This window comes from Leptopilina heterotoma, unplaced genomic scaffold, assembly GCF_015476425.1.
Source record: "Leptopilina heterotoma isolate Lh14 unplaced genomic scaffold, ASM1547642v1 Lhet_226, whole genome shotgun sequence".
NCBI classification, from domain to species: Eukaryota; Metazoa; Arthropoda; class Insecta; order Hymenoptera; family Figitidae; genus Leptopilina; species Leptopilina heterotoma.
Window position 1 is genome coordinate 717,925 of NW_025110944.1, and position 27,663 is coordinate 745,587.

The window sequence follows — 27,663 nt, forward strand, 5'->3', positions numbered from 1 at the left end:
ATTCATAAGGATTCATAAAAAATCCACAAGAATTTATAAAAATCTATAAAAAAAAGAATCTATAAAAAAATTCATAAGAATCTATAATGATCCATAAAGGTCCACAAAAGATTCACAAAGATCCATAAAAATCCATAAAAAATGCACGAAGATATAAAGATCCACAAAAATCCATAAAAATTCATTAAAGATCCAGAATGATTCATGAAGATCCACAGAGATCCATAAGAGTCGATAAAGATTCATAAAAAATGCACAAAGATCATTAGAGTTCCACAAAAAATTGCTAAAGATTCAGAAAAATCCATAGAACATTTACAAAATCTTTAAAGATTCTTAAAGATTCTTAAAGATCCTTAAAAGATTCATTTAATCCACAAAGATCTATAAAGATCCACAAAAATCTATAAAAATTCATTAAAGATCCAGAAAGATTCATGAAGATCCACAGAGGTCCACAAAGTTCCATGAAGATTAATAGTAAATCATTCAAGGATACACAAGGATTTTTCCAAGAATCTATTTTCATCAGCAAAGATCCCTAGAGATTGTGCAATGTTCCGTAAATACTCTAGAAGAAGTTCAATAAAATCCCTAAAGAATTTTCAGCGATTACTAAATAACTTAGAAACAATAAGACTCTAAAAAAATAAAATCCTGAAACAATAAAACCCTGTGACAATAAATCTTGAAACATAAAACCCTGAGGCAATAAAAATTCCCAAAAAGAATCAGCATTAATCACAAAGGTCCCTCTAATCTGAAAATCCCCAAAAATAATCGTGAAACGCAAGGACAGGATCATGCAATCGGCAAAAAAAAGATCCCTTGTTGATTGACGATCACGATGATTGCTGATCACTGAAAAAGGGAGACGAGCGTGCCAGGAGTAAATTACAACTGATCACTTGGATCCTGATCAGTAATTCGGACGATAAAGGGTAACAATAAAGGATTGCGCAAAAGCTCAAGGTTGAAGAAGCTCAAAAGGCAACAATAATTATTGATCTTGCAGCTCAGGATCAGGCACAGAATCCATTTAATTTGAATGCAATATACCTGCAGAATCCACGTTACTTGGTGGTCCAGTACACGCGCTGCTGTGTCGTGGACTCAAACTCGGTAGACTCGGACTCAATGAAATGGGACTCGGCGTTCTTGGATCCCATCTTGGCGATGGTGACGCTGGAATAAAGATACTCGGTGGTGCAAGATTACCACCACCGCGTTTTTTACTACATCTCATATCCTCAGCCTCTGAAAATTCACTCTCAGATGTTGGTTCCCATTTCACTGTTTTTGTTGGTGCAAATCGATCTTGTTTAAAATTCCCTTGACGTCCGTGATTATTATTATTATTATTATTCCATGTGGATGAAGGAGTTGATTTTGCGAAACCATTCTCCTTTCTTGTGGTGAATTCGTGAACAATTGGTACATCAATGTCACTGGCACGACGTTGACCTTGGACACTTTTACTTTGGCTCGAGACAGTTTTCTTACCCTCGCCAGGTATCACAATTCCAAATTCGTATCCAAAATCATATTTGAAGTATATCAATCCAGTGTCCGGGTCGATATGTTTTGTTCCTGAACCGGATGATTCAATAGAAAATTTTGCAGAAAAAAAAGGAATTGACAAATTTTTTTTTCATTTTCAAAACGAATAAATTATTTTTAGATAATGCTTTTGTTGATTGTTTAAACACTATTGCTGAATGACTAAAAAAAAAACTTGGCAATTATTTTTTAGTTTCATGATTGATAGGGAAAGTATGCTAATTGAAAATAATGATTGTTGATTGGTGACTATTATTATTGTTATTATTTGATAGAAAAGATTGCTGATAGTTAAACATGATCTGATTTCTTAATCAACCCATGTGGAAGGATTTCCGGAAGAAATACGAAAGTTTTTGGGGAAATTTTCGGAATCAATCCAGGGGAGCGATTTTGGGATTTGACCTTGACTTTCGATTTGATTTTGACTTCGATATTGACTTTCATTTTCACTCTGATTTTGCCTGTGACTTTGAAAGTGAAAGTGAAAGTCAAAGTCAAAACCGAATCGAAAGTCAAAATCAAATTACAAAATCACACCCTCGGAAATTTTCCAGCAATGATTCCAAACAGAAATGTTTACTTCCTGAAAAAGTATTGCAAAACATGTAATGGTCATTAAATTCGAAAAGTTGATTAGTTGGAAGAATAATGAATCGAATGATGAATAAAAAAATTTATTAATATAGGACGTGATCGATTCTGGAATTAAAAGTTTGATTGTTGAATAAATGATTTCGAATTTTCTGATGAGAAAATTTAGCATTGATCACACGATTACCAAATGATTTATGAAGATTAATGATCATGATGGGATAGCTCCGCCTGAATTCATCAGATTCAATTGAATTGATAAATGAATGAAAGTCTGGAACTGAAATTTTGATGATTGTTAAATAAATTATTTCTGATTTACTGACGAGAAAAGTTAGGATTTATCACATAATAACTGAATGCTTTATGAAGATTGTTGATCATGATACAATAGATTCTGGTGATTTGATCGTAAATTAAGCTGATTGCCTGACAGTGAGAATCTTACAAAATAACTGATAGTTCATGATTCATTCCAAAAGATTTCTTTTGCAAAATCGCGATTTCTTTTGGAAAAAAAATTCTTTACTCTATTGCTGATGAATTTTTTGACAAAAAAAGGGTGTTATTGATCATGATCAAGTATTTCTGATCGTTTGCCTAGAGAATTTTTAGTCGATAGCTAAAAAGTTCCAGATCTTTTCGTAAACGGTTCGAGAATATATTGTAAACGATTGATGATCATTTTCAACGGTTGATGATCATCTTCTAAACGGTTCATTTTGTAAACGGTTCATGATCATATTTTGTAAACAGTTAATTATCTTTTTGTAAACGGTTTATGATCATTTGCCTGAAAGTTTACTAGTTGTTCAAAAGTTCCTAGTAGCTAAAATATTACAGATCATTTGATAAACGATTTCTGATCATTTGATAAACAGTTTTTGGTCATGTGAACAAAGATTCTAGATCGGTTGCACTAAAAATTCCTAGTCGGTAGCTAGAAAGTTACTCATTATTTAGTTCCTGATCGTCTGGTGAACGGTTTTTGGTTATTTAATAAACGGTTCATGATTATTTGCTGAACGGTTCCTGATCATTTGGAAAACAGTTCTTGAACAATTAGATTAAAGGTTCGTAGTCGATAGCTAGAAAATTCCAGATCACTTGGTGAACGAATTTTGATCATTTAGTGAACGGTTCCTAATCATTTGATAAAGGGTTCGTAATCATTTGTCTAAAAAGTTTCTAGTCGGTAGCTAGAAAATTCAATATTATTTGGTAAACGGTTCCTGATCATTTGGTGAACGGTTCCTAATCATTTAATTAACAATTTTTAAACATTTGCCTAAAACGGTTGAAGATCATCTGGTGAACGGTTGATGATTATCTGGTGAACGGTTCATGATGATCTAGAGAACGGTTCATGATCATTTGGTAAACAGTTCTTGATCATTTGATAAACATTTTCTGATCTTCTGATCAGTTCGTAATAATTCATGTAAAAGCTTGTGAACAGCTGACTAAAAGATTCCAAATAATCTGGTAACAGATTCGATAAGTTTCTCGATCTTTTTGAAAAATTGTAGTTTGTTCAACAAAGATCGTGGAAGATAAAATTAAAAAAATTTGCATAAGAAATCAGGTACAGATAACTATCAATAAACTTCCGACCGTTGAGATCGGACTCACAATCATTATAGTGATCCAGATAGAAAAGATTCCCTCAAAAAAAAAAAAATCAAAACCAACTATTTAGTCTGGTTACCATATTGCGAGAGTCTCTTCTCCTCCCTATAGGTGCGTGGATCATCATCCCCATCGGTGACAGCGCCATCAGCAGGATGCTTCAAAATAGGTTTGCTTCGTTTCTTCAGATCGGATTGGATGTCATGAACGAACTTCTCCGTTTTCGTCTTGAAACTGCTGGTCATGTCGCTCATGTGCTTCGACGCTACGTCTGCGGAGTGGACAGATTCAAGTGGTACGAAAAACAATATCTGTGTGTTATCGACTACACAGGTAAATTGTAATCATAAGGATTAAGAGGATAATAAAGGTAACATAGAAAATAGACGAGAAGGTCTTTCTAATTGGATAGAAATTTTGCTGCATTGTGCGTCGTCGTGACGCGACAATTACTGAAGCGATAGAAAAAAATATTAAAGAAATTATCTCGACAACGCTCTTACGATTTGCGGTTTGCCTCAGCTCCTGACCGGACGAGTAGCCAAATTCCGGTGGCGATCCTGGTTTAAGCTCGTTCAACCTTTGACTGCTCATCATTGACGATCTCATTTCACTCTCGGAGCGCTCGTTCTCCGATTCACTTGGCCAGGTGATGATCGGCGTTGACGATTGAATGGGACCAATTGATCTTGGTCGGCTGGCTCGGGGCGGTTGGACTTTTCGATATCTGGGCTCTTCAGTGTCACTGTCGGCTGGCGTCCATTTCGGTCTTATTTTACCAGCGTCGATATCACTCTCGTAGTCCGACTCACGAAACTGGCCTTGAACGAATTTCCTTGGTACCGGAACATTGAAGGAATTCTTATTACTGTGCTGTTGATTCGTGGACGATTCGTAGGTTTTGTTTGTTTGAGTGTCGCCGAATTTGATGACACGACTAGTTTGTTCGACTGTGAGAATTCTCCTGGTGTTCTCAGTGGATTCATCCATTCTTACGGTTTTCTTCAGTTCGGTACCAACGGCATTATGGAATGGAGCACCAGTTCTACCCTCGTAGAATGTTTGTCGCGATTCGGTTGGTGGAGCGTAAGCGAGCTCAGGTGGTGAACCAGGAAGAAGAACCGTTTTCACTTTGGACTTTTCGTCCTTTTTTATGTTCTCTTTTGTTGATTCGATTATCACAGGTGGAGTCGGACTCGGCAATGTTGGTTCTGCCCAGGATGCTGGTCGTGGTTTGCCTGGTTAGAAAATATTTTTTTCCAATGATCTCGAGATTTTTTTCTCGTGCGATTTTTTTTTTTGAAGCACATTCATTGAAATAAAAAGGCAAAGAGTAAAAGTTTTAGAATAAAAAAGTAGACTGAATAGTTTGCACAAGAAAGTAGAAAAGAAGATAATAAAGAAGAAAACAAAGATAATAAAGATAACAAAGATAATAAATATAATATAGATAATAAAGATAATAAAAATAACAAAGATAATAAAGACAATAAAGATAGCAAAGATAGTAAAGACAATAAACATAACAAAGATAATAAAGATAATAATTATTGGCTAGAAGAGAAGAAGCGATAGAATAAAGCAAAGAAGCGAAGAGAAAGTAGGTGAACGAAATAAAGGAAATCAACGTGGTGCGAGGAAAACCTTTTTGCCAGAAGAATTAATTGTAAGCTGGAAAAGAAATTGCGAAAGTAAAAAAAAATCGATGATGTTGCGTGCGATGATAATTGATGAATTTCTTAGGGTAACACACCTGTGCTGGTCAAATTTGACTTTACTGATTTGTGAGTGCGATCAATTGTGGCAGAACCTTGTGATTTCCACAGTGATGATTTTCGACTGTCGAAATCACTCTCATAGTCACTCTCGCGAAATTCGCCTCTAACGAATTTGGAAGGACTTGGAGACGGTTGAGACTTCCACTGCTCACTGTGACTGACGGAATGAAATGTGTCCTGAAACAAAAAAATTATGTTAATCTCTGAATGTTTAATCAGTTAAATCACTGATCAATTAATTCAAGATTGCATGAAATCAGTTATCATTATTTCAGTGAACAATAGTGGTTAATAGATGACCTTCGAAATAGTTGATTGACACAACTATTAATTCAAGTTATTTAAATTCAATTAAATAATGATAAATTGTTTAAAAAATTATTATATAAAATAATTAAAAAGGTTAATCAATTTTTTAATAAATACGTTTTATCTGTTTTCAGGTAAGAATCATTTCAATCAATAAACAAGAATCTTCAAAACACTCTGAATGGTAGTATTTGTATCAGTAATCATCAGCCATCATTTTAATCAGTAAGTACCAACTGCCATTTGATTAATTGATCACTAGCAAATTAATTTAATATCTAGGGTTTCACTAATTTGTAACAAGCAATTAATTAATAGCAGCAATCAGCTGAATCAGTGATTAATATCAGTTAATTGAAGAAATTATTGTTAATTGATCATTAGCAATGATCAATGATCTATAAAACTAAATCAATTGTCAGTAGCAATGATCAATAATCAATAATAAAACTAAATAAATTACAGGCATCAATGATTAGTGATCACTAAAACTAATTCAATCATTTGCAGCAATGACTAATAATCAGAAAAAATTAAGTAACTATAAGTAGCAATGATCAATAATTAGTGAAATTTAATTAATCATCAGTAGCACTGATCAATCAATTATTTATATTATTCTCATAAACAATCAATTAAACTGATAATCAGTGAATGTGATTTTATTCAATAATTGGGAACAAGCAATTAATTTTTAGTAGGAAACAGCTAAATGAGTGATCAGCATTAATTAATTGAATAAATTATTGTTATCTTTAGCAATGGTTATCGATTTATAAATCTAAATTATTTGTAGCAATCATCAGTGATCAGTAAAATTAAATTAAATATCAGCAATCATCAGCAGCAATGAACAGTGATCAGTGATACTGAATTAATTATCAGTAGCAATAATCAGTGATCAGTAATATTAAATCAATCATCAGTAGCAATGATCAATAATCAGCATTCAGTAAAGCTGATACAATCATGCCGAAAAAGAAATTGGTTTAAATCTTGATCAACACAAGTTTGCAAAAAAACCATGCTGACTTTCTTTTGTAAATGCAGAAAAATCTGAACACAAAACGAAAATCATTCCTGTAAAAAATGAACACAAAAACTTCAAAGCTAATGATTCATTACTATCTCGAACCTTTGTAGGCATTGTGGACGATGCACTAGATTTTTCAATATAAGACGATCGCTGAACTTGATTTGTAGGAAGGTTTTGTGAGAAAGGACAAGTTTTCGTCGAATCCATATTTTGTGAACTCAAATAATTTTTACTCTCCATGAAACTCGAACGCGATTCAGAGAAGCATGAACGCGATTCAGATGTCATCGACGATTCTTCATGTTTCGTGAAACCCTTCAGTCCCGGACCAGTAGTACTCGTGATTTTTTGCTGCTGCTGCAAATACTGGAATGGCTCATCCGTATCAGCCATGTAGCCACTCTCTTGCTGAAACATTTTCGTTTTGAACTTTGGTGACTCCGGTTTTGTCAGTTTCATCGCCGAACGAATAGGAGTGCTCGTTGGATGAACATAAATTGGCGGTGATCCAGGTTTTGGTAGAGTCGCTGGTTGAGTTGTAGTTTGACCGAATTTCTGCTGTTGTTGTTTGAAGTCCCGTTCCTGTCTGGTCATCGTTCGCTTGGTGGACTTTTCTTGATAGTCACTGATTGCGGGTCTAGAAGGGGAGGTCAGGTCCGCCGAGGGGATTTCGAACCGTGATGGTGGTAGCGGTTCGGGTTCGGTTGATTTCGGTCGGGGTTGTTTGGGAATCGGGGCTGTGACTCGTCGGTACCGGGGTTCTTCACTGTCGCTTTCGTAGGGTCGCCATTTGGATCGGAGGGTACCGTCGAGGTCGGATTCGTACTCGCTTTCGCTGTAGAAGGAAGTTTTGATGAACTTTGTGGGAGTGCAGCAAGTTTTCGCTGGGGATGGTTGTTTATTTGGTATCGGTGGTGGAGTTTTTCGGAAGGGGGGAGTGATTCTAACGCCTCCGGGGGGGATTTTCGCCGGTTGGTGCTCGAGGGACATTTCTAGTGTCTTTTCGATTTTTTCGATCTTCTTCTCGCGGGTCATTGGACCCGGAATGTAGCCAATTTCGGGTGGGGGGCCTGGTTTTAGAATTGAGTCCTGGTGGTAGAGTTGTACGGTGGGTTTTTTGGATTCGATGTTCTTGACTAGGGACGGGGCCTTGAGGTCTGAGGAGGCGGGACAGGGTTTCGTGGAACGCTCGATGGACTCTAGGATCTTTTCGGTGGTGTGGGTTTTGTGGACGTCGCATTCGGAGGAGTATTTTTCGATAACGGATTTTTCTTGAACGGTACTGATGGTGTGATCGACCTTCGTTGTCTCGGCTTTGTAGATGATGGGTTCGGGTTTTGGGGTTTCGATTTTCTTCTCCATGAGGCGGTTCTCTTGGGAGGACCACGATTGCTTCTCTAGGGAGGTTGTGGACTCGATGCTGGTGGTAGCGCACCGACCGGCTGGAGTAACTTCGACCTCCTTGGTGCTTTCCTTGGTGGATAGTTTGAAATCGTCAGCAGGTTCTTTCCATTCTTGGTGATCGGTAACGGTTCGAGTTGTCTCCCTGGGCGGTGGACGGTTTTCAGATTTGTGAGCCCAGGATTTTTCCATTTTTATGGCTTCTGTTGAGGGTCTAGGCGATGTTGATCGTCGCATGGAAGTCATGGAGCACGAATATTCGGACGAACCCGACGTCTTGTGCTCATGAACGTCTTTCTTGATGCAAGTTTCCTCGATTACTTCCTTCTTGTTCAGATCGAAGGGCGGTGGAATTGACAGTTTCTCGGGTGTCGTTGCCGGACGAGTGAAGGTCCTCTGTTCGGGTTTGGAAGAGGGGAACATTTTTACGCCACCAATTGGAGCGTCGATTGGAGATAGGCTTTTGTCAAATGACTCTTGGAGTTGTTTTGCCTTGATGGAGACGTCAGGAAGTTTTTTTTTCGCTCCCTCGGCGGGTGCGTAGCCAATTTCGGGTGGAGGTTCGGGGACTAGATTGAAACCCTTGAGCATAGCTTCGGCACTTTCGGATTGTGCTTCTAGTTTGGAGATGGTGAGGGTGCCGTGGATTGGAGAACCGGAAGCGGTGACGTCTTCGAGAATGGTTCTCTTGATTTCGAGTGGTGGTAGTTTGTAACCTTCGTAGGGGAATTCGATCAGATTGTTCGCAATACCGCGGGAAGAGGATCCGGACTCGAATTTCGAGAAGATATCCTGAACCGCTTTCTTTGATTGTTTGAAATCGGGTTTTGGTGGTTCCTTTACAGCTTCCTCAAACTTTGTAGTGCGCTCGTAATTTTTGGTCAACTTTCCAACTTGAACGTCAGAACCTGGACCTTTGCCAACTTCTGTTTCTGTCAGTTTGATCATATCTTTCGGACCTTTGGGAATATTGTCGCTACCCTTAGACATTGCTTCAAAAAAGTTGAGAGCATCTTTCTTCGCTACTGTTGACGTTTCAACATTTTCGTTCAAAGTCTCCTCCTCACCATAAGTTTTCACTTCCCTCTCTATTTTTTTCCCATCGGATGTCATTTCCTCCCTTTGAGTTTCGATCGTTGTCTTCTTGTCTTTGGACGGTTTTGCGTATTCCAAATCACCGGTTTCAGTTGGAAACAATGGTGCCGCTTTGTGTTCGAGTTTCATGTGGAATTTTTGTTCAGATTTAGTTTCACTGCGATGTGATTCAATTGTGGATAATATGGTTTCAGAACGTGATGCTTTAGTATCAGTTTCTGATTGAATCGTTCGAATGGACGAGCAGGATGAAGTGGGAGGAATGGGAGTCTTCAATGCCGCACTCGGTTGAATCATCGTTGTTGTTATATGCTGAGTTGTCATATTCCCCGATGGTATTTTTGCCTTCTTCTCATCCGGCTATGTAATCATTAAAATTGTTACTAAATTTACCAGTATTGCGACATTCAATATTCAATTTTGCAATACTTCCCGTTTCTGTTTAGATTCTAAACAATTTCTACCCAGTGGAAATAGAAATTCATTAGAAGCAAAAATAGAATCAAGAGCTAATAATAAATGATGAATAATAAAAAAGTAATAAATGATGAAATGATAAATGACCCAAATGATCATATCTTTTTGATTCTATTTTTGTAATGAATTTTTTTTATATCGAGTTTTGAATTACCTTGAGAATATCCTTGTCCTGCATGTTCTCATAGACGAGAGTTTTGTGAACTTCAACCATTGTGTCGGGTGTTGGTTCGAAGACGGCAAAGTCGGCGATACTTTGAGCCTCTCCTCCGCAATTCGTTGCGTGGACCATGTACTTTCCAGCATGAGATTTGTCCGCTAAAATCATCAATTTTATTTTTCTAGTTTTACCTAATTGTAAATTTAATTTTTGAAAAAGTTGAGGAACTGGAATTTACCTTTATCGATCAGTAACAAATAACAATTCCCTTGCGTTTTCATTCTAATTTCCGGCGGTCTTTCACGTAACGGAACATCATCTTTGTACCATCTCACTGTTGGTTCAGGAGTTCCTGTAATTTCCACTTCCATTATCACTCGATCGCCGTGTTTCACTACCTGCGCCTGAAGACGTCGTCCGAAAACAGGTGGAAAGATGGTTTCTGAAAAGAGTTTAATAATAAAAAATCAATTTTTTTTAATCATTTAATGAACTGATGGAAATTAGTTCATAAAAAAATTGGATGATGAATTTGAACAAAAATTCGAATCTTACTTTTAACGACTAGATCTGCGGTGCTGCTGGCATTTCCCACACTATTGACGGCGGTGCACGTATAGCGTCCTGCATCTTTAACGTTCACGTTCTTCAACTCCAGTCGAGCGTGATTTTGCTGATAGGTCATCTTGACACCATCCTTGGTCCTCAACTCCTGATTATTCTTCGCCCAAGTGACGGTCGGTTGTGGAAATCCTATTAAACAAAATAATTAATACAGGGTTGTCACAGGTCAGGAAATTCAGGAATTTTTATTAAAAGTACTGGAAAAAATTAAATTTTTAGAATTCATAAGAAAATTATGAATTTTTGGGTCTTTTTCGTTTGCCTCATAAACTATGAAATGACCACGATTTCTAGTACAAAACCTTTAATTTTTTCCATTTTTGACAATAATTTTTTTTTAAATAACTTAATTCTTAAAAAAACTATCATAAAATTATTAATATAGAAATTATTTAATAAATAATTTTACTAATAATTCAAAATATTAAAATTTTTGCTCAGGAATTCCATTATTAATTTCAAGAAAATTTTAATAAAAATTCACAAAAGGATTCAATTATTTAACAAAATTTTTAACAAAATTTTTCGAAACAATTCAGTTACTTCCTAAACTAATAATAGAATTCTTCGAAGCAATTCAATTATTTGTATAAATTGTAAAATTCTTCTCTGGAATTCAATTATTTCCAATACAATTATAATAAAATTTCTGAAACGAATTCAATTATACTTTTAAAAAATGTAATAAAATTTATAAAAAATTCAATTATTCTCAAAGATTTTGATAAAATGTTTCGTAAATTTCAATTATTTTCAAAATTTTGAAATGAAATTATTATAAAAAACTACATTATTTTTAAGAAATTTAATGAAATTAAAAAAAAATTGGTTATTTACGAAAACTCTAGTAAAATTGTTCAAAAGAATCTAATTTTGTATCAATAATTTTAATAAATTTTTACAATAAAATTATAAATTAAATAAAATAAAATTTTATTAAATAAAATATTAATTATAAATCAATAAACAAGATTATTTAAAAAAGTTAAATAAAATTATTTATAGGATTCAATTACTTTTAAAATTTTTAATAAAAGTTTTAAAAAAATTCTCCATTATTTTAAAAAATTTTAATAAAATTTTTGCTAAGAATTAAATTATTTTAAAAAATTTTAATCATATCTCTTTGGAAGAATTCAATGATTATCATTATTAATGAAATTCTTTGCGAGAATTCAGGAATTTTTAATACAATTTTTTATAAAATTGCTTGAAAGAATTCCATTATTTTCAAAACTTTTGATGAAATCCTTCAAAGAAATTCAATTATTTTCAAATTTTTTTATAAATACTTCGCAAAAATTAAATTATGTACTTGCAAAATTTTTTTAAAATTCTCGTCAAAATGTCAATTATTTTCAAAAATTTTCCTCAATTCAATGATTTTTAATATCTATTTTAATAAAATTTTCCAATAGAATTCAATTATTTAAACAAATTTTTTGATAAAATTCTACGTAAACATTTAATTATTTTCATAATTAATAAAAATTCCACAGGAATTTAATTATTAACAAATTTTTTATAAATTTCTTCGCAATAATTCCATGATTTTTATAACTAATACAATTTTTTACAGAAATTCAATTATTTTCATAAATATTAAAGTTCATCAAATTATTTATTTTTATATTTAAATAATTGAATTCTCGTAGAATTTGCTAATAAAAATTGATTTAAAAATAAATTTCAGTTTAAATTTTAAATAATAATTTAAATATTTAAAGCATTATAGCTTGAATTTTTTGAAATAATTGAATTTTGAAAAGGTTTCAAATTGAGATCGTTAAAAATCTGAAATTTTAATACATTTAACTAACAGTTCTGTATAATTAATTTTTTTGAAAAAGTTTAAATGAATTTTTTTTTTAGAAATTATTTCAAGTTTTTATTTGCTAACATACATTTAAGTGAAGAATTTTCAAATAATATAAATTTCGTAAAAATGAATTTGAAAATTCTGAACGAACTTTTTCAAAAATTATTAAAAATATTTGATTTAAAGAAGAATTTTAGTTAAAAATTCTAGAAAATAATAATTGAATTGAAATGATGAAAATAATTTTAATGAAGTTATGGTAACAATATTCTTATAATATAATGATAAAATAATGATTTTATCTCTGGGTCCTCTTTAATTATTATAAAATATGAAGAAATCGATCACTCCGAGTCTTTGACTCGGAGCAATCAATTTTTTCATATTTTATAGCAATACTTTTATAAGTTTAATTTAAAAAAGGTTTGAATTTAAAATTTTTGAATATTTTAATTTCTATTAGAAAATAATCGTGATTAAATATTTATTTAAAAAAAGAAGTTTTTGATGTTTTCCAATAATTTTACAATTAGAGAAATTCGTAAGTGGAGGTAATGGAAAATTTTTTTGAGTAGCTCATCATTTTTAGAGTGAATCAAAATATTCTTTAGGATCAGGATAAAGGGGAAATTTTGTCTGGAAATCAGGGAAAAGTCAGGGAAACAAAATTAAATTTTCTGTGGCAAACCTGTAATACAAAAAAAAAATTCTTTAAAAATAAAATCCTACCATCCACAATTCCTTCGAGAACAACATCAGTAGCTTGATCAACAATCATTCCCGTGACTGGCGATACGAACCGAGGTGCCGTCTGCTTTCTACAGGGTTTACACACATGTTTCGTTATTTCCGTATCCTCTGTGATAATCACTGTCCTGTCCTGTTTAACTTCACCAGGTTTGTCTTGAAATATCTTCTCATATTCCTGAATCTTGTGACACTGTTAAATCAAAAGAAGTTCATTATTGCACTAAAAAACCGTTTTTTATAACATTGAAAATGGAAAATAAATTATATTTCGAAATTTCTGCACTGAAACAACCCTTTTTTTGAGGGTTTATCATAATTCCATGGTTTGAACACTAAAATTTGTTGGGTGTTGTACCTGGACAACTGGAGGAGCACCATTTTGTGATGAAGAATGTTCGGAGCATTGTGATGTTTGTTTTACACAATAATTGGAAGGTTGATGACCAGTTGAGCCCAATGTCGATGAACAGGTTGATGAAATGTATTCATTTTTCGAGGAACTATGACTCGATGAAGATTCCGTGAAGGTGGAGGACATTTTTGTCATTGTTTGACTTTCAGAGCCACCCTCGCCAGAGGTTCTCTCTGTCGTAAAGTGCTTCTCGCTACTGCTTGAGGCCTGCATCTCGTTGATAGGCACTTGGAAAATTTCGAATCCCTCCTCTTTCACCCCTACGCCTGTCAATCACGATGATGATTAATTAGTTTATCAATAGATTGGCAATAACCTTTTGGCAAACGTTTCATTGCCCTTGATCCTCTAAATCTTTCTTTTTCAAGAAAAGAAAAAAGCTTTTCTAGATTTCATTATTTATCATTAGTCTAACATTCAATTTAACATTACTCAATCCATTTTTCATCAAATTCAAAAATAAAATACAAAAATAAAATACAAAAATCATTTAGATTTTTCATCAAAGTTAAAAGTTTTTCTAGTTTTCAAACTAGAGAAAATATTCCTGTTTGTTTCCTAGAACATAAGCCTCTTCCTCCAAAAAATTAGTCTGCTAATTTTTTCCCCAGCTAGTAAATTTTTCTAAATTTTCGATTTGATCGAATCAAAATTGAAGAATATTTTTTTTTCTCTTTTTTTGTTATTAATAAAAGGTGAATCAATTTTTAGGTTTGACAGCTTATCAAGGTACGTATTCATGTTGACGAAGGTTAAAAAGATATAATTAAATTGCACATTGTCTAGTCTGTTATATCAAGGCTCGCTGACAACCCAATCGTCAGTTCTTCGGTGTGCAAAAAGATCTACACATTGACAATTCCCTTGAATCACAGGAGTATTATTAGATGGCCTGATTCAATGAATAGTTAACAATCACACTCGATACATAAGTTCTAGAGAATTAATTCATTGTATAATTGAAGATGATCATAGAAAATCATCACATCATGATAAGAATTTCATTCGTGTTTTCCTGCTGATCAATGATCATTCAGTCAGTCAGAGAACGAGGAAAGATCGAAAAGATGCAAAACAAATCGTAACGATTCCAAGAATTTCTAAACAATTAAGTTTCAATTTCATTTCGAATAAATAATTATTGAATTATTTTCAAATAATTATTTTATTAGGTAAATATCGTTTAAATTTAAAATAAATAGTTGATATTTTAATTAAACTAATTTTTATTAATTAATAAATTAATAATTAATAAATAATAGAATAACTAGCAACTGACTTCTCTCTAACTTTTTTTAAATAAAATTAACAATTTTAAAAATAATAGAACGTAAAATTGTTCAATTCAAATTTTTTTTATAAAAATAAAATACGAATTGGAATATATAATTTTAATATTATTATAATTATAATAATCATATATTCTGACATGGGGAATTCAGGGAAAAGTCGAGAATTTGTATTAAAAGTACTAAAAAAAAAATTTAATTTTTAGAATTCATAAAGAAAATTCGGAATTATTGTGTCGTTTTTGTTTGACTCATAAACTAGAAAGTTACCACGAATTCTAATACAAAACCTTTAATTTTTTACAATTTCTGACAAAAATTTCTTTATAAATCTTGAAATTTATAAATATTAAATCTTGAACAACTATCATAAAATAAATAAATTATTTAATGAATAATTTTACATAAATATTTCTAAATTAATTCAATTTTAAAAGAGATGCCTTTACAATTTTCATGAATAAATTAACTTCAAACAGTTTTAATTAAAGATTTTATAAAATTTCAATTTTTAATGAATTTAATTAATGAATTAATTTAATTAATTTAATTTTAATGAACTTTGATTTTTGAAAAAATTTAATAAGTGGAAATCTTCTAAAATTAGTTAAATTTGTCAATACATATTTAATTAATTATTAAAAATAATAAATTTATAGAAGAATTTAAGTTAAAAACACTTTAAAAAATGGAATTTTGAAGAAGTTACAAATGATTGCAGAAATTCAATTATTTTCAAAAGTAATAAAATTCTTATCACAAAATTCAATTATTTTTAAAATTTACAAAAGTATCTCAACAAAATACTAATTATTATCTTTATAAATTAAAATATTCTACTTCAAAATTCAATTATTTTCAAAAATTTTAATAAAATTGTACGCAAACATTCAATTATTTTCATAAATAATAAAAATTCTTAATTTTAAGAAACATTCAATTGTTCAATAAATTATTTATTTTTGTATTTAAATAATTAAATTCTCATAGAATTTTCTAGTAAAACTTGATTTTAAAATAAATTTTTATTTAAAATTTTTAATAATAATTGAATATTAAAAGTATTAGAGCGTTGTAGAATTTCAATTATTTTTTAATACAATTTTAATCAAATTTCTTGAAAAATGTAACTATTCTAAAAATTTTTATTAAAATTCGTCAAAAGAATTCAATTATTTAAAAAATTGTTAATAAAATTCTTTATAACAATTTAATTTTAAGAATCATTCACTTATTCAATAAATAATTTACTTTTGTATTTAAATAATTGAATTCTCGTACACTGAAAAAAATTCGGTCGAAATCTTTAACTACTATTACCTAGTTGAGTTGAAAGTTGTCAAATTAATTACTTTTTTAGTTTTACTAACAATTTTTGTGTAGTTGATTTTACTACTTTGAATATAGTTGAAGAATAATAGTTTATATAACTAAAAAAAGTAGTTAAATTGCAAAAACAACTACAAAATCTAATTACATCAACTAAATTCTTAGTTCTTTTTACTACTTTCGGTAGTAAATATAAATTTTTAAATTCAGTTGAGGACCTATTGAATCACTCAGGGTAGTTAAAAAGTAGTCAAATCTACTAGTTTTTTTTTTGAGTGTAGAATTTTCTAATAAAAATTGCCTTGAAAATGAATTTCAGTTAAAATTTTACATAAAAATGTAAAAATAATTTTGTAGAAGTTACAGTAACAATATTCTTATAATATAAAATAATGATTTTAACACTCGATCCTTTTTAATTATTTATAAAACATGAAGAGTCGAAGACTTGGAGTAATCGTTTTCTTTATGTTTGATAACAATATTTTTAAAGTTGATTAATTTCAAAGTTTGAATAATATTAATTCACATTTTTATAATCAGTAATTTAAAGTTTGATAATTAATAATTCAATGTTTGATAATTAGTAATTTAACTGTTGATAAAAGTCAAAGTTAGGTATCTAGTAATGCACATTTTGCTAATTAATTAATTCAAAGTTTGATAATTGCTAATTTACATTTTGTTTTTGATAATTATCAATTAAAAATTTGACAATTAGTAATTTAAAGTTTGACATTTACTATTTTATAGTTTGATAGTTAGTAATTAGTATTTTTATCATTATAATTCAAAATTTTTTTATCTTTAATTTGACGATTTAAAAATTAATTTTTAATTTAATTTATAAATTACATCAGTAATTTATAATGGATAAAATAATTCAATAATTATTATTTAACGAAGAGAAGAGAAAAAAAACAATGATTTTGCGATAAAAATTTTACCTGCTAATAGTGTACAACTAAACGGAACATAGATGCAAATTTGTTCATCTGATGAATGTTCAGAGCAAACATATACACTTTCTTCAAAATACACCACGTACTTTGGCTTTTATCCAAAATATCTTGCAAATAAATCCAGATAAATTGAGATTCGGAATTCAAGTGGATCTGGACCGAGAAATTTAATTCGTGTGTCCTGAATCCATCTTTTTAGTGTTGTATAAATTTTTTCTAATCGATTTCAAAATATCGAACTTGATCTTTTTTTTCTAATTAAATCCAAAACTGACGCAGCAGCCACGAACAAAGTTCAATGACAATTTGGAGAAAGTTCACAATACAAGAATCATCTCAATTGACCCAAATTTCAGATTTAAGTTTTGTATATTAAAATTTCTATTTCTCAAATTGCTAACTTTGATAATAAAAATGAGTAAAAGAGACTAATAAAATAAATTAAAGAATCATAAAGTAAGCACAAAGTTAAAAAATAGAAACAAATAATAAACAAATAATAAACAAAAAGTAAAAAACAATTATATTTAATTTAAAGTCATGTTCAAAATTAAGTAATTCTTTGAAATCACTTTTCACTGACTGAGAGTCTGAGAGACAACTTGTACAATAATAGACAAATACAGTTTTACTTTTTAGATATATTTCTATATTTAGATATGATTCTTTATACAGATTTAATTCTATAAATAGTTATAAATCCATGTAGAGAACCAATTTTATGTTGGTTTAAATCGATCACTCCTAATCAATTGAGTTCTTGTAGAGGATAAAAAAAACTTTATTCGCGATAGCTGATCTTAAATAGTTAAAATAGTCTGAATAATTAACTAATAAATGGAGAAATTTTAATCAATTAGTAGTTTTTAATTATTTAGCGACTGTTAAATAATTATTGGTCGTCATCAGTTAATTCATATTTGAGAATTGCTAATTATCATATATATTTTGCTAATTATCATCAACTATTTACTAATTATTATCAGCTGGCTACTAATTATCGTCAACTGTCTACTAATTATTATCAACTATTTACTGATTATCATCAACTATTTACTAATTATCATAAACTATTTACTAATTATCATAAACTAACTACTAATTATTATTATTAACTATTTACTAATTACCATGAACTAACTACTAATTATTATTAGCAGCTGTCAGTTAATTTTCAGAAGCTAATAAATGATCAATAACCAATTGCTTCTAGTTGTTAAATAATTAATTAATAAATAAAATAAATAATTAATAAATTAAATAGGTAATTAATAAATTAAACATGTAAGTAATAAATTAAATAGGTAATTAATAAATTCAATAAGTAATTAATAAGTAATAATAAGTAATTAATAATAATAAATAATAATGAGTAATTAATAAAGTAAATAATTAATTAAAATTAATCGCTAATAATTGTTAAATATAAACTAATTATTGACAGCTGTCAAATAAATATTAGGAGCTACTAGGTGATTATTATGAGTTGACAGCTGCTAATTATTAGCTAAAGGCTAATTATTAGCAGATGTCAACTAACATTACAAGTAGTTGTCAAATAATTTTGAGTATCTGTTTACTGATTATCACTAATAAAAAATTATAAGTTAAAAATTAGTAATTTTTTAATTAAGTAGTAGCTATTCAGCAAATATTTGCAGCTTCCTGCTAATTATTGTTAGAACTACTAAATTACTTACTAAGCAATAACTAATTATTAATATGAGGCTACTAATTATTATCAACAATCAGCCAAATAATTATCAACTAATTAGTAGTTATCTGTGAGTTTCTAGTAAGTTTTAAATATTATTTGTAGTCTAGTCACTGTTGGTCATCAATTAATTTTCTACATCTACTAGTTAATTTTTAATAACTAATTATTTGAATTATTTATTATTACATAATATTAATAATTAACTAGTAATATTAATAAATATTTAAAATGGTAAATAATTAATAGTATTAGTAATTAACTAGCAACATTAATAATTAATTAATAATTATTATTATCTAATTAGTAGTATCAGTAATTAATTATTAATATTAGTAAATAATTAGCAGCAGTAATTAATTAATAATATTAGTGAATAATTAGTAGCAGCACTAATTAATCAGTAATATTAGCAACTAATTAGTAGAAGCAGTAAATAATCAGTAATATTAGCAACTAATTAGAAGGATCAGTAATTAATCAGTAATATTAAAAAATAATTAGTAGTAACAGTAATTAATCAGTAATATTAGCAACTAATTAGAAGCAGCAGTAATTAATCAGTAATATTAAAAAATAATTAGTAGTAACAGTAATTAATTAGTAGTAGCAGTAATTCAATAGTAACGTCAGTAAAATAATTAGCAGTAGCAGTAAATATTTAGTAACATTAGTAAATAATTATTAGTATCAGTAATTTACTATTTAGTAATATTAGAAATTAATTATTAACAGAGAAGCTTCTACTTAATTTTTAACTGACATTTTTTCAATTCCTTCTAAAAATTTTTAAGGCTTAGAAAAAAATTTACAATTTTCAAAATGAATATTTCTAGAGGAAAAAAAATTTTCCCCTGTTAGTGTCTATAGTTCCTGCAGCGAGAAAATATCTAAAAATAAAAACATCAAAAGTCTGTGTAAATAAAAATCGTCTCTAAGAAAAAATCTAACTGCAGTGGTAAAAATTCTTCTTCGATAATTATTCACTTGGTAAAAATTGTCATCAAAAATATATTCAATTTATTGATGATAATTGCAAAAATTTGAAGAAAAAACACTCTTTCTGGATAAACTTTGAATGGAAGAAAAAAGAGAAGAGATAGAAAAGGAGCTATTTCGGCATTGTCATCAAAAGTTCAAATGCACGGACATTAAAATTAGTACCAAATACACAGTATAGATCATCTATCAGCACTATATAATCAATTTGGCAAAAGCAACCGTTGATGGAATGAAAAGTGATCACCTCACTCTCCCTCTTTCTCTTTCTCGTCTTATTTCAACCACCTTTTGGACCACACGAGTGATACGATCGCGGAAAAACTTGTTTTTTAACAGAACTCACTTTCTTTTTCGTATTCGCGTTTTTTTTGGGCAAAAAACTATGGCAGCAGGTAGTATTTTTTTTTTTTTTTTTTTTTAATAACGGAAGAAAAGAAAACGATCGAAGCAACCGGTCGTCCGGTCGACGGACAAATTCTGACGGGCTCAAATTCTCTGCCACCCGAGTTCGTCTCTCGCCGCGAGCCGCGAGTATTCGTTTGCTGACAAAAATAACACGTCTTTCTCTCTCTTTTCTCTATTCCACCTTTTCGGTGGTAGTATATAAAGCATCCTCATAATACTTTTTTGTGGACGAAACAAGTGAGACAGATGTATAAACGAAATGACAGATAACTGCGGGAATATCAAGATTGATATCCGGACAAAGCTTCTATTGCGAGTGGAATAATTATACGTACTGTAATTAGAGAACTGGGAGAAGACTTCTTGGGTAGAGATCAGCTGATTACTGTTTTCATGAGCAAAAAGGCAAAAAAAAAAAAAAAAAAATGGAAACAAAAAAGGAAACGGAAAAAAGAAAATAAACCTAAAATGAGAACCAAGATTTTTCAAAGATAAATTATTTTTAGATTGTGTAATATTTTAGTGTCTAATATCGTATTCGATATTTACTAAAAGAGATGTAGTTCATAAATCAATTCCTCCTTTGATTGATTATACGATCTTTGAAAGAAAAAATCCCTCAGGATTTAAAAGATTTGATTGTGTTGATTTAGAAGAATATTTATTAATTTTTACAACTCTTAAGAAAAATTTTTTTGATTTTTATTTCCAGTGGGGAAAATAATTGAAATGAATTGGAATCTCACTTACAGATTGACCCAATTTTTCTCGAAAGGACCAAATGGAAAAATTCAAAGAGTTTCCAATTTTATTTTCCCTGAATTTTTAAACGTTCAAATAAATTTTTTCTTCTTGAATATTTAAATTTTTTTTGTACATTTCTAATTAAACATTTTCTGTCCATTTGCAATTAAATATTTTCCTTTATTTTCCTGATTAAATATTTTCAAAAATTACTATACTGAAATGAAAAATAATTTAAATTCTCATTAATATAAAACAATTAATTAATATAAATAGAATAAATAAAATTACTTAATATTGATAATATTAACTCTTAATATTTTAATTTTTAAAAATACTGTTATAGCAAGAAAAAAACGTGAATGATTAGAACGTTCAAAACTAAAAGAAAATAAACATTTTAGTCTGAAAAAGTATGTAAAGAGAAAAAATTTTGCAAAAGGAACATTAAAAAAATAAAATTGTTGAACACAAAATATTTTTGTATAAAAATCGTCATTGTTTTGAACGTTTAAAACTTCAGGAACATAAATTTTCTTCTCTGCAAAAGCAAAAAAAAAAGTTCTACAAAAAACAGATGAAGTTACAGAACAAAAATATTTTTGCAAAAAAAAAAAAATAGTCATTGACCAGAACGTTCGAAACTTGAATTTTTTCCTTCAGAAGCAAAAAGAGAAAAATTTCTTTAAAAGGAAAATAAAATTGCAAAATGAAAAATATTTTTGAATAAAGAAAATCGTCATTGATTTAAACGTTTGAAAATAGAGAAACATGGATTTTCTCTCTGCAAAAGCGAAAAAAATTCTATTAAAAGCAGAATAGAATTACTAAGCCCAATATTGTTTTTTAACAAAAATATTTTTTGTTTCGCAATTTTATTTTACTTTTGTAGAATTTTTTCTTTTTGCTCAATTGCAGGAAACGAAATTCAAGTTTCGAATATTCAAATCAATGACAAGTTTTTTTGTTGCAAAAATATTTTGGTTTTATAATTTTATTCAGCTTTTTGTAGAATTTATTTTTTCTTTCGCAGAGAAAAAAAATCATGTTTCGAATGTTCAAAATGACGATGATTTTTTTCCACAAATATATTTTTTGTTTGACAATTTTTTTTCTGTACTTTTGCAGAGGAAATAATTCAAGTTTCAAATACAATGTTTAAATCAATGACAATATTTTTTTTCCTACAAAAATGTTTTTTGTCTTGTTATTTTAATATTCATTTTGTAGAAGAATTCGAAACTTTAGGAACATGGATTTTTTTTTGTCCAAGAGCTAAAAAGTTTTACAAAAAGCAGAATAAAATTACAAAAGACAAATACTTTTGAACTTGAATGTTCTAAACTTAAATTTTTTTTAAAAACAAAAGGAAAAAGTTCTACAAAAGCAAAATAAAATTGGAAAACAAAACATATTTTTGTGATAAAAAAATCGTTATTAATTTGAACGTTCAAGACTTTAGGAAAATAAATTTTTTTCTCTGTAAACAAAATTCTACAAAAAGCTGAATAAAATTACGAGAACCAAAATATTTTTGTAACAAAGAAATTTTTTGTTTTGAAATATTATTTTACTTTCGTACAATTTTTTCTTCTTGCCTTTGCAGGAAAAAAATTCTATTTTTGAACGTTTAAGTCAATGAAGATTTTTTTTGTATTAAAAATATTGACATTGATTTGAAAATTCGAAACTTTATGAACATGAATTTTTTTTCTCTGCGAAAGTAAAAAAAATTTTTACATACAGAAGAATAAAATACCAAAACAAAAAATAATTTTCTAACAGGAAAAAAATTGTCGTTGATTTGAACGATCGCACTTTAAGATGATGAATTTTTTCCCCTGCAAAGCAAAAAAAAAAAATCTTCAAAAAGCGAAATAAAATTGCAAAATAAAATTGATGATCGTTTAAAAAAATTTAAAACTTGTGTTTTTAAAACATGATTCAACTGTAAAAATATATACCAACATGCATTCTTGGCGAGTTACGCATTGCAGGGAAAATTATTCGATCAACAAGTTCCAGAATTTTATCACCTCCTCGAATCGTTTTTCCACATTAATTTCGGGAGAAAAAACTGTATTCTCTCTCTACAATAATGCATACTAAAATGATGCATTTAAAAGAAATGTGAAATTAAACAAACAATAAATTTTACCGTGTTTTTCATAAATTGAAAAACAAAATGTGTTTGTGTGAAAAATGTTGTTCAAAAACTTGCACAATAATACTTCTAAATATTGCAAAATCAAAAAGGTAAATTATTACAGCATTTATTTTGTAATTTTATTTTACCAGTTTTTGCAATATATTAAAATAGTAATTTGATATATCATGTTACGTTATCCTACTTTCATCGTCCTCAAATCCAAGTTTCGATTCTCTCTCTAGTAAATTCGACACGCCAATGGTGAATGAAGGTACCACGAGTATTAATAACTCTGCGAGCTTCAACGTTATTTTGGCTACCGAACGGTGGAGCGCAACCCCGTTTTAACGATGGTAAAAGTAGTAAAAGAGCTCGGTCTTCCCAATTCATTTCAAGGCATTTAGTTTTATTGGGAAAAGAAAAGAATTCTAAAAATTCTCTCTTTAAACTTTTTTTTCCCAGAAATTATTTCCTTTAACTATATTTCGCGTAATTTCTTTGGCAAATAATCTCTCTGATGATGTTTGGATTATATACATTAAATTTCCAGTGTTTTTGAAAAAAATTTTTTTCGACTTCTTCAACATTTGATATTAATTAAAAGAAGTTTTTACATTAATTAAAGGTCGAAATAGCAAAATCATAATGATTTTCCCATTTTAATGGTAATTCCGTTGTTGATGATCAACTTTTTGAAAATTTTTTATTCAACTATTTCCATTTTTTGAATCAACAGGTCCAACTGATAACTGATTAGTTAATTGATGATAATGGATATCTTATAGTTTTTGATAATTTCTGATCAGTACTAATAATTACTAATAATTATTTACTGATAATTGATAATTACTGATTCAAAATTAATTGTTTAATAATAATCATTTAATAAACTGTAATTAGTTAGCTACATTGAATTATTAAATTTTTTAATGATGATTTGTAATTATATTTTCATGATAATTACTAGTAATTACTGATAGTTGATGAGTACTGATTGTTACTAGTAGTTAGGGGAACATAGTCTAGGTCGGCCACCTTTTTGACTATTGTTTATAACTTTTTTTTAAAAATGAATTTGGACAATTGAAGTATATGGTTGGAAAGTCCTGTTTAATAGGAACATTTTTTCTGTACAAAGTAAATTGACAGGTTTAAAAATGAAAAAGTTATAAAGATTTAAAAAAAAAAAAATTTGTAGTCTAGGTTGGCCATTACAGTCAAGGTCGGCCATGTTTAACCCTTTCACGCCCATGGGACATATACGTCCCACCTACAAAAACCTCAATATCTTTGAAAAAACTTAATATTTTTGAATCTAATTTCGTGCGTTCTCTTCAGGAAGAATAAGGCTTTAAAAATAAGTAACCTAGATCATGTTAAAAAATTCCTATTGTTTAAAAAAATTCATAAATTATTGTTAAAAATCATGAATTTTTAAAATATTTTAAAATCGCCTAAAAATTGTTACTCGGGGGTTTTCGGGGTCGCTGATTACGAATCCGGTGCTAGTTTTTCAAAATTCAAAATGGCGGATCTAATATGGCGGACGACAAATGTAAAAATTAAACGGATTGGCATGAAACTTGTTACTCGGGGGTTTTTAGGGTCGCTGATTACGAATATAATATCAGTTTTTTAAAATTCAAAATGACGGTTCCAAGATGGCGGAAGATTATTTTTAAACATTTTAATTTCACCTGAAAATTGTTACTCGGGGGTTTTCGGGGTCGCTGATTACGAATTAAGTGTTAATTTTTAAAAATTCAAAATGGCGGATCCTATACGGCGGACGACAAATGTAAAAATTGTTTGGATTAGAGGGAAACTTGTCACTCAAGGGTTTTTATGGTCTCTTATCACGAATTTGTAGTTTATTTTAAAATTGCGATTGTGTATTTATTTATTTCTGTCAGTAGATGGACTTGTTTCTTTCTACTCTCACTGGATTCGTAATCAGCGACCCCGAAAACCCCTGAGTAACAAGTTTCTAGTGAAACTAAACGATTTTAAAAATAACGTCCGCTATATTGGATCCGCCATTTTGAATTTTAAAAATATAACACCGGATTCGTATTGAGCGACCCTGAAAACCCCCGAGTAACAAGTTTCTGGTAAAAATAAACGATTTAAAAGAAATCGTCCGCCATCTTGGATCCGCCATTTTGAATTTTTAAAAAATGATGTCATATTCGTAATCAGCGACCTCAAAAACCCCCGAGTAATAATTTCCAAGCCAATCCGATCAATCTGTAAAAAAGTTGCCCGCCATATTGGATACGCCATTTTGAATTAAAAAAATGTTATAATTCTGATATCAGATTCGTAATCAGCGACCCCGAAAACTATGAATAACGTTACACTTACGTTTTTTTAACCGTCCAGTTATGGCTGGGTGTGAAAGGGTTAAAATTCAAAGGGCATTAATCTTTAAAAAATAAAATAACATGTTTGGAGTTACGGAAAATTGATTCTTTATTGTTTACAGTTTGTAACTTAATGAAATAACAAAATAATAACAATAAACAATATAAAAAAATAAATATAAATAAAAAAAAATTTTGCACTAAAATATTAATAAAATTAAATAAAAATATTAATAAGATGATCAATTATATTATGAGTTATACAGAATTGCAGTTTTTGCAAATGAAGTAGCTCGTCCTCATCTTTGCGCATTTTAAACACATAGTGGCCAACCTTGACAGTAAGTAACATTACCGAATTGTTGTAACCATAAAGAAATACGTTTCGGGATTCGATTTTTTACTTTGTTTTTCTTTCAACCATGAGTCCCACAAATTTTCTGCATACTTGCCTTGACGATTCAATTTGTTTTTTATCTTTTATTAATGGTTTTTCACATTATGCACAAAACTTTTTTTGAGCTTTTTTTGTACCGACGTCACAGAAAACACAATTTTTTATTTTCCGAAAATGTAATTGAACAAAAAGTTAGGTTTCACTAAGACAAGCTTCGACAATTATGCGCGTATGTGGCGCTAGTGAACTTGACAAAAAAACGCGAGTGGCCTACCTAGACAGTAGACCAACCTTGACTACATTCCCCTACTGATAATAATTGATGATTACTGATTATTACTAGTAGTTACTGATAATTGATTATTAATTATTATTACTAGTAGTTATTGATAATGAATGATTACTGATTATTACTAGTAGTAAATGATAATTACTAGTAATTACTGATAATTGTTAATTACTAGTAATTACTGATAATTGATCATTACTGATTAAAAACTGACTGAGTATTTGCCAATGATTAATAATACTGATTACTAAATTATTGATTGGTGATTTGTAATGATAACCCGATAAGAAGTTAATTAAATGCTAACAACGTGATTTATTCCGTAAATCACCAGATAATTCGGAATTTTTATTCCGAAAACTAAAAAACTAGTAAACTAATATCCAAAGGGAATTGAAAACTCTTAATAATAGAAAACTTGGAAACTAGTTAGTCAGATAAACAGCTGATAATAAATTGATCAATTCTTGATGAATATTAGATAAATTGTTCATCAAATCTTAATTATTTGATCAATTTTTAATTATTCAACAGGTTCTTAATAATCACTTGTTGATCATTTAATTCATTCTTGAAAATAATTTGATCAATTTTTAATAATCATTTAATCAATTATTCATTAATAATCACGGGATAAACTTTTTACTTTTTATAGATTAGCTGATCAATAACGAATATTAAGTTAAATATTAATATTGAATAATAATCAGAATTCATATTAATATATTTAATAATATTTAGTGAAAAATAATTAATTTAATATTAATAATCAGACCGATTAACTAAACCTTGACGAATAATCAGTTAAGAATAGACTGAATCAGTAAAAATTTTAATTGCTTTTAATCAGTAACTACTTTTTTCTATCAAAACTGTTAAAGTTTACTGATTTATCAGTAAACATTTTCTACTGTTTTTCTACAATTTCTTCTGAAATTTTCTTTCTATGAAAATGATAGGTAATAATCCTACTGATTAAACTGATTTAAATCAGTGACTATTTTTTTCAATCAAATCAGTTAAAATTTACTGATTCATCAGTCAAACAATTTTCTATTTATAATTTGAAATTTATTTCACTCTAAATCTGAATCAGAGTATATTTCATCAATAAATAAATGTTCTACTAATAAATCAGTAAATTTGAACTGATCTTAAAGCAAAAACAACAGTCACTGATTCAAATTAGTTAAAATATCAATTAACTGATTCAATTTTAGACTGTTGATTAAAAGCATATTAAAAGTTTAATAATTTATTAAATTATGATTAATAATAATGAATAATAATTGTTCCAGTGCAATTATTAGCCTGAATATCAATTATTAATAACATCAAAAAGCAACTGCTGATGAAAATTTGAAATTTTTTTTTAA

The 27,663-nt window shown here is 29.3% G+C and overlaps 1 protein-coding gene across 15 annotated transcripts in view; it reads right to left on the bottom strand.

Moving 5' to 3' along the window:
• The window catches only part of LOC122502295 (titin), a 165,925-nt gene that overhangs the window by 127,364 nt on the left and 10,898 nt on the right, over window positions 1–27,663 (bottom strand). For 9 of the 15 annotated variants that reach the window (XM_043612258.1, XM_043612268.1, XM_043612272.1 and 6 more), the window contains exons 16-25: window positions 13,588–13,910; window positions 13,212–13,422; window positions 10,595–10,792; window positions 10,278–10,481; window positions 10,034–10,197; window positions 7,006–9,762; window positions 5,537–5,738; window positions 4,287–5,021; window positions 3,863–4,054; window positions 1,060–1,590 (exon numbers count right to left, since the gene is read on the bottom strand). In XM_043612258.1, the coding sequence (XP_043468193.1) occupies window positions 1,060–1,590; window positions 3,863–4,054; window positions 4,287–5,021; window positions 5,537–5,738; window positions 7,006–9,762; window positions 10,034–10,197; window positions 10,278–10,481; window positions 10,595–10,792; window positions 13,212–13,422; window positions 13,588–13,910 (5,517 nt within the window). Of the gene's footprint in view, window positions 1–1,059; window positions 1,591–3,862; window positions 4,055–4,286; window positions 5,022–5,536; window positions 5,739–7,005; window positions 9,763–10,033; window positions 10,198–10,277; window positions 10,482–10,594; window positions 10,793–13,211; window positions 13,423–13,587; window positions 13,911–17,209; window positions 17,297–20,184; window positions 20,453–27,663 lie in introns of those variants that run through there. The other 6 variants (XM_043612266.1, XM_043612265.1, XM_043612267.1 and 3 more) reach the window with 6 other exon arrangements.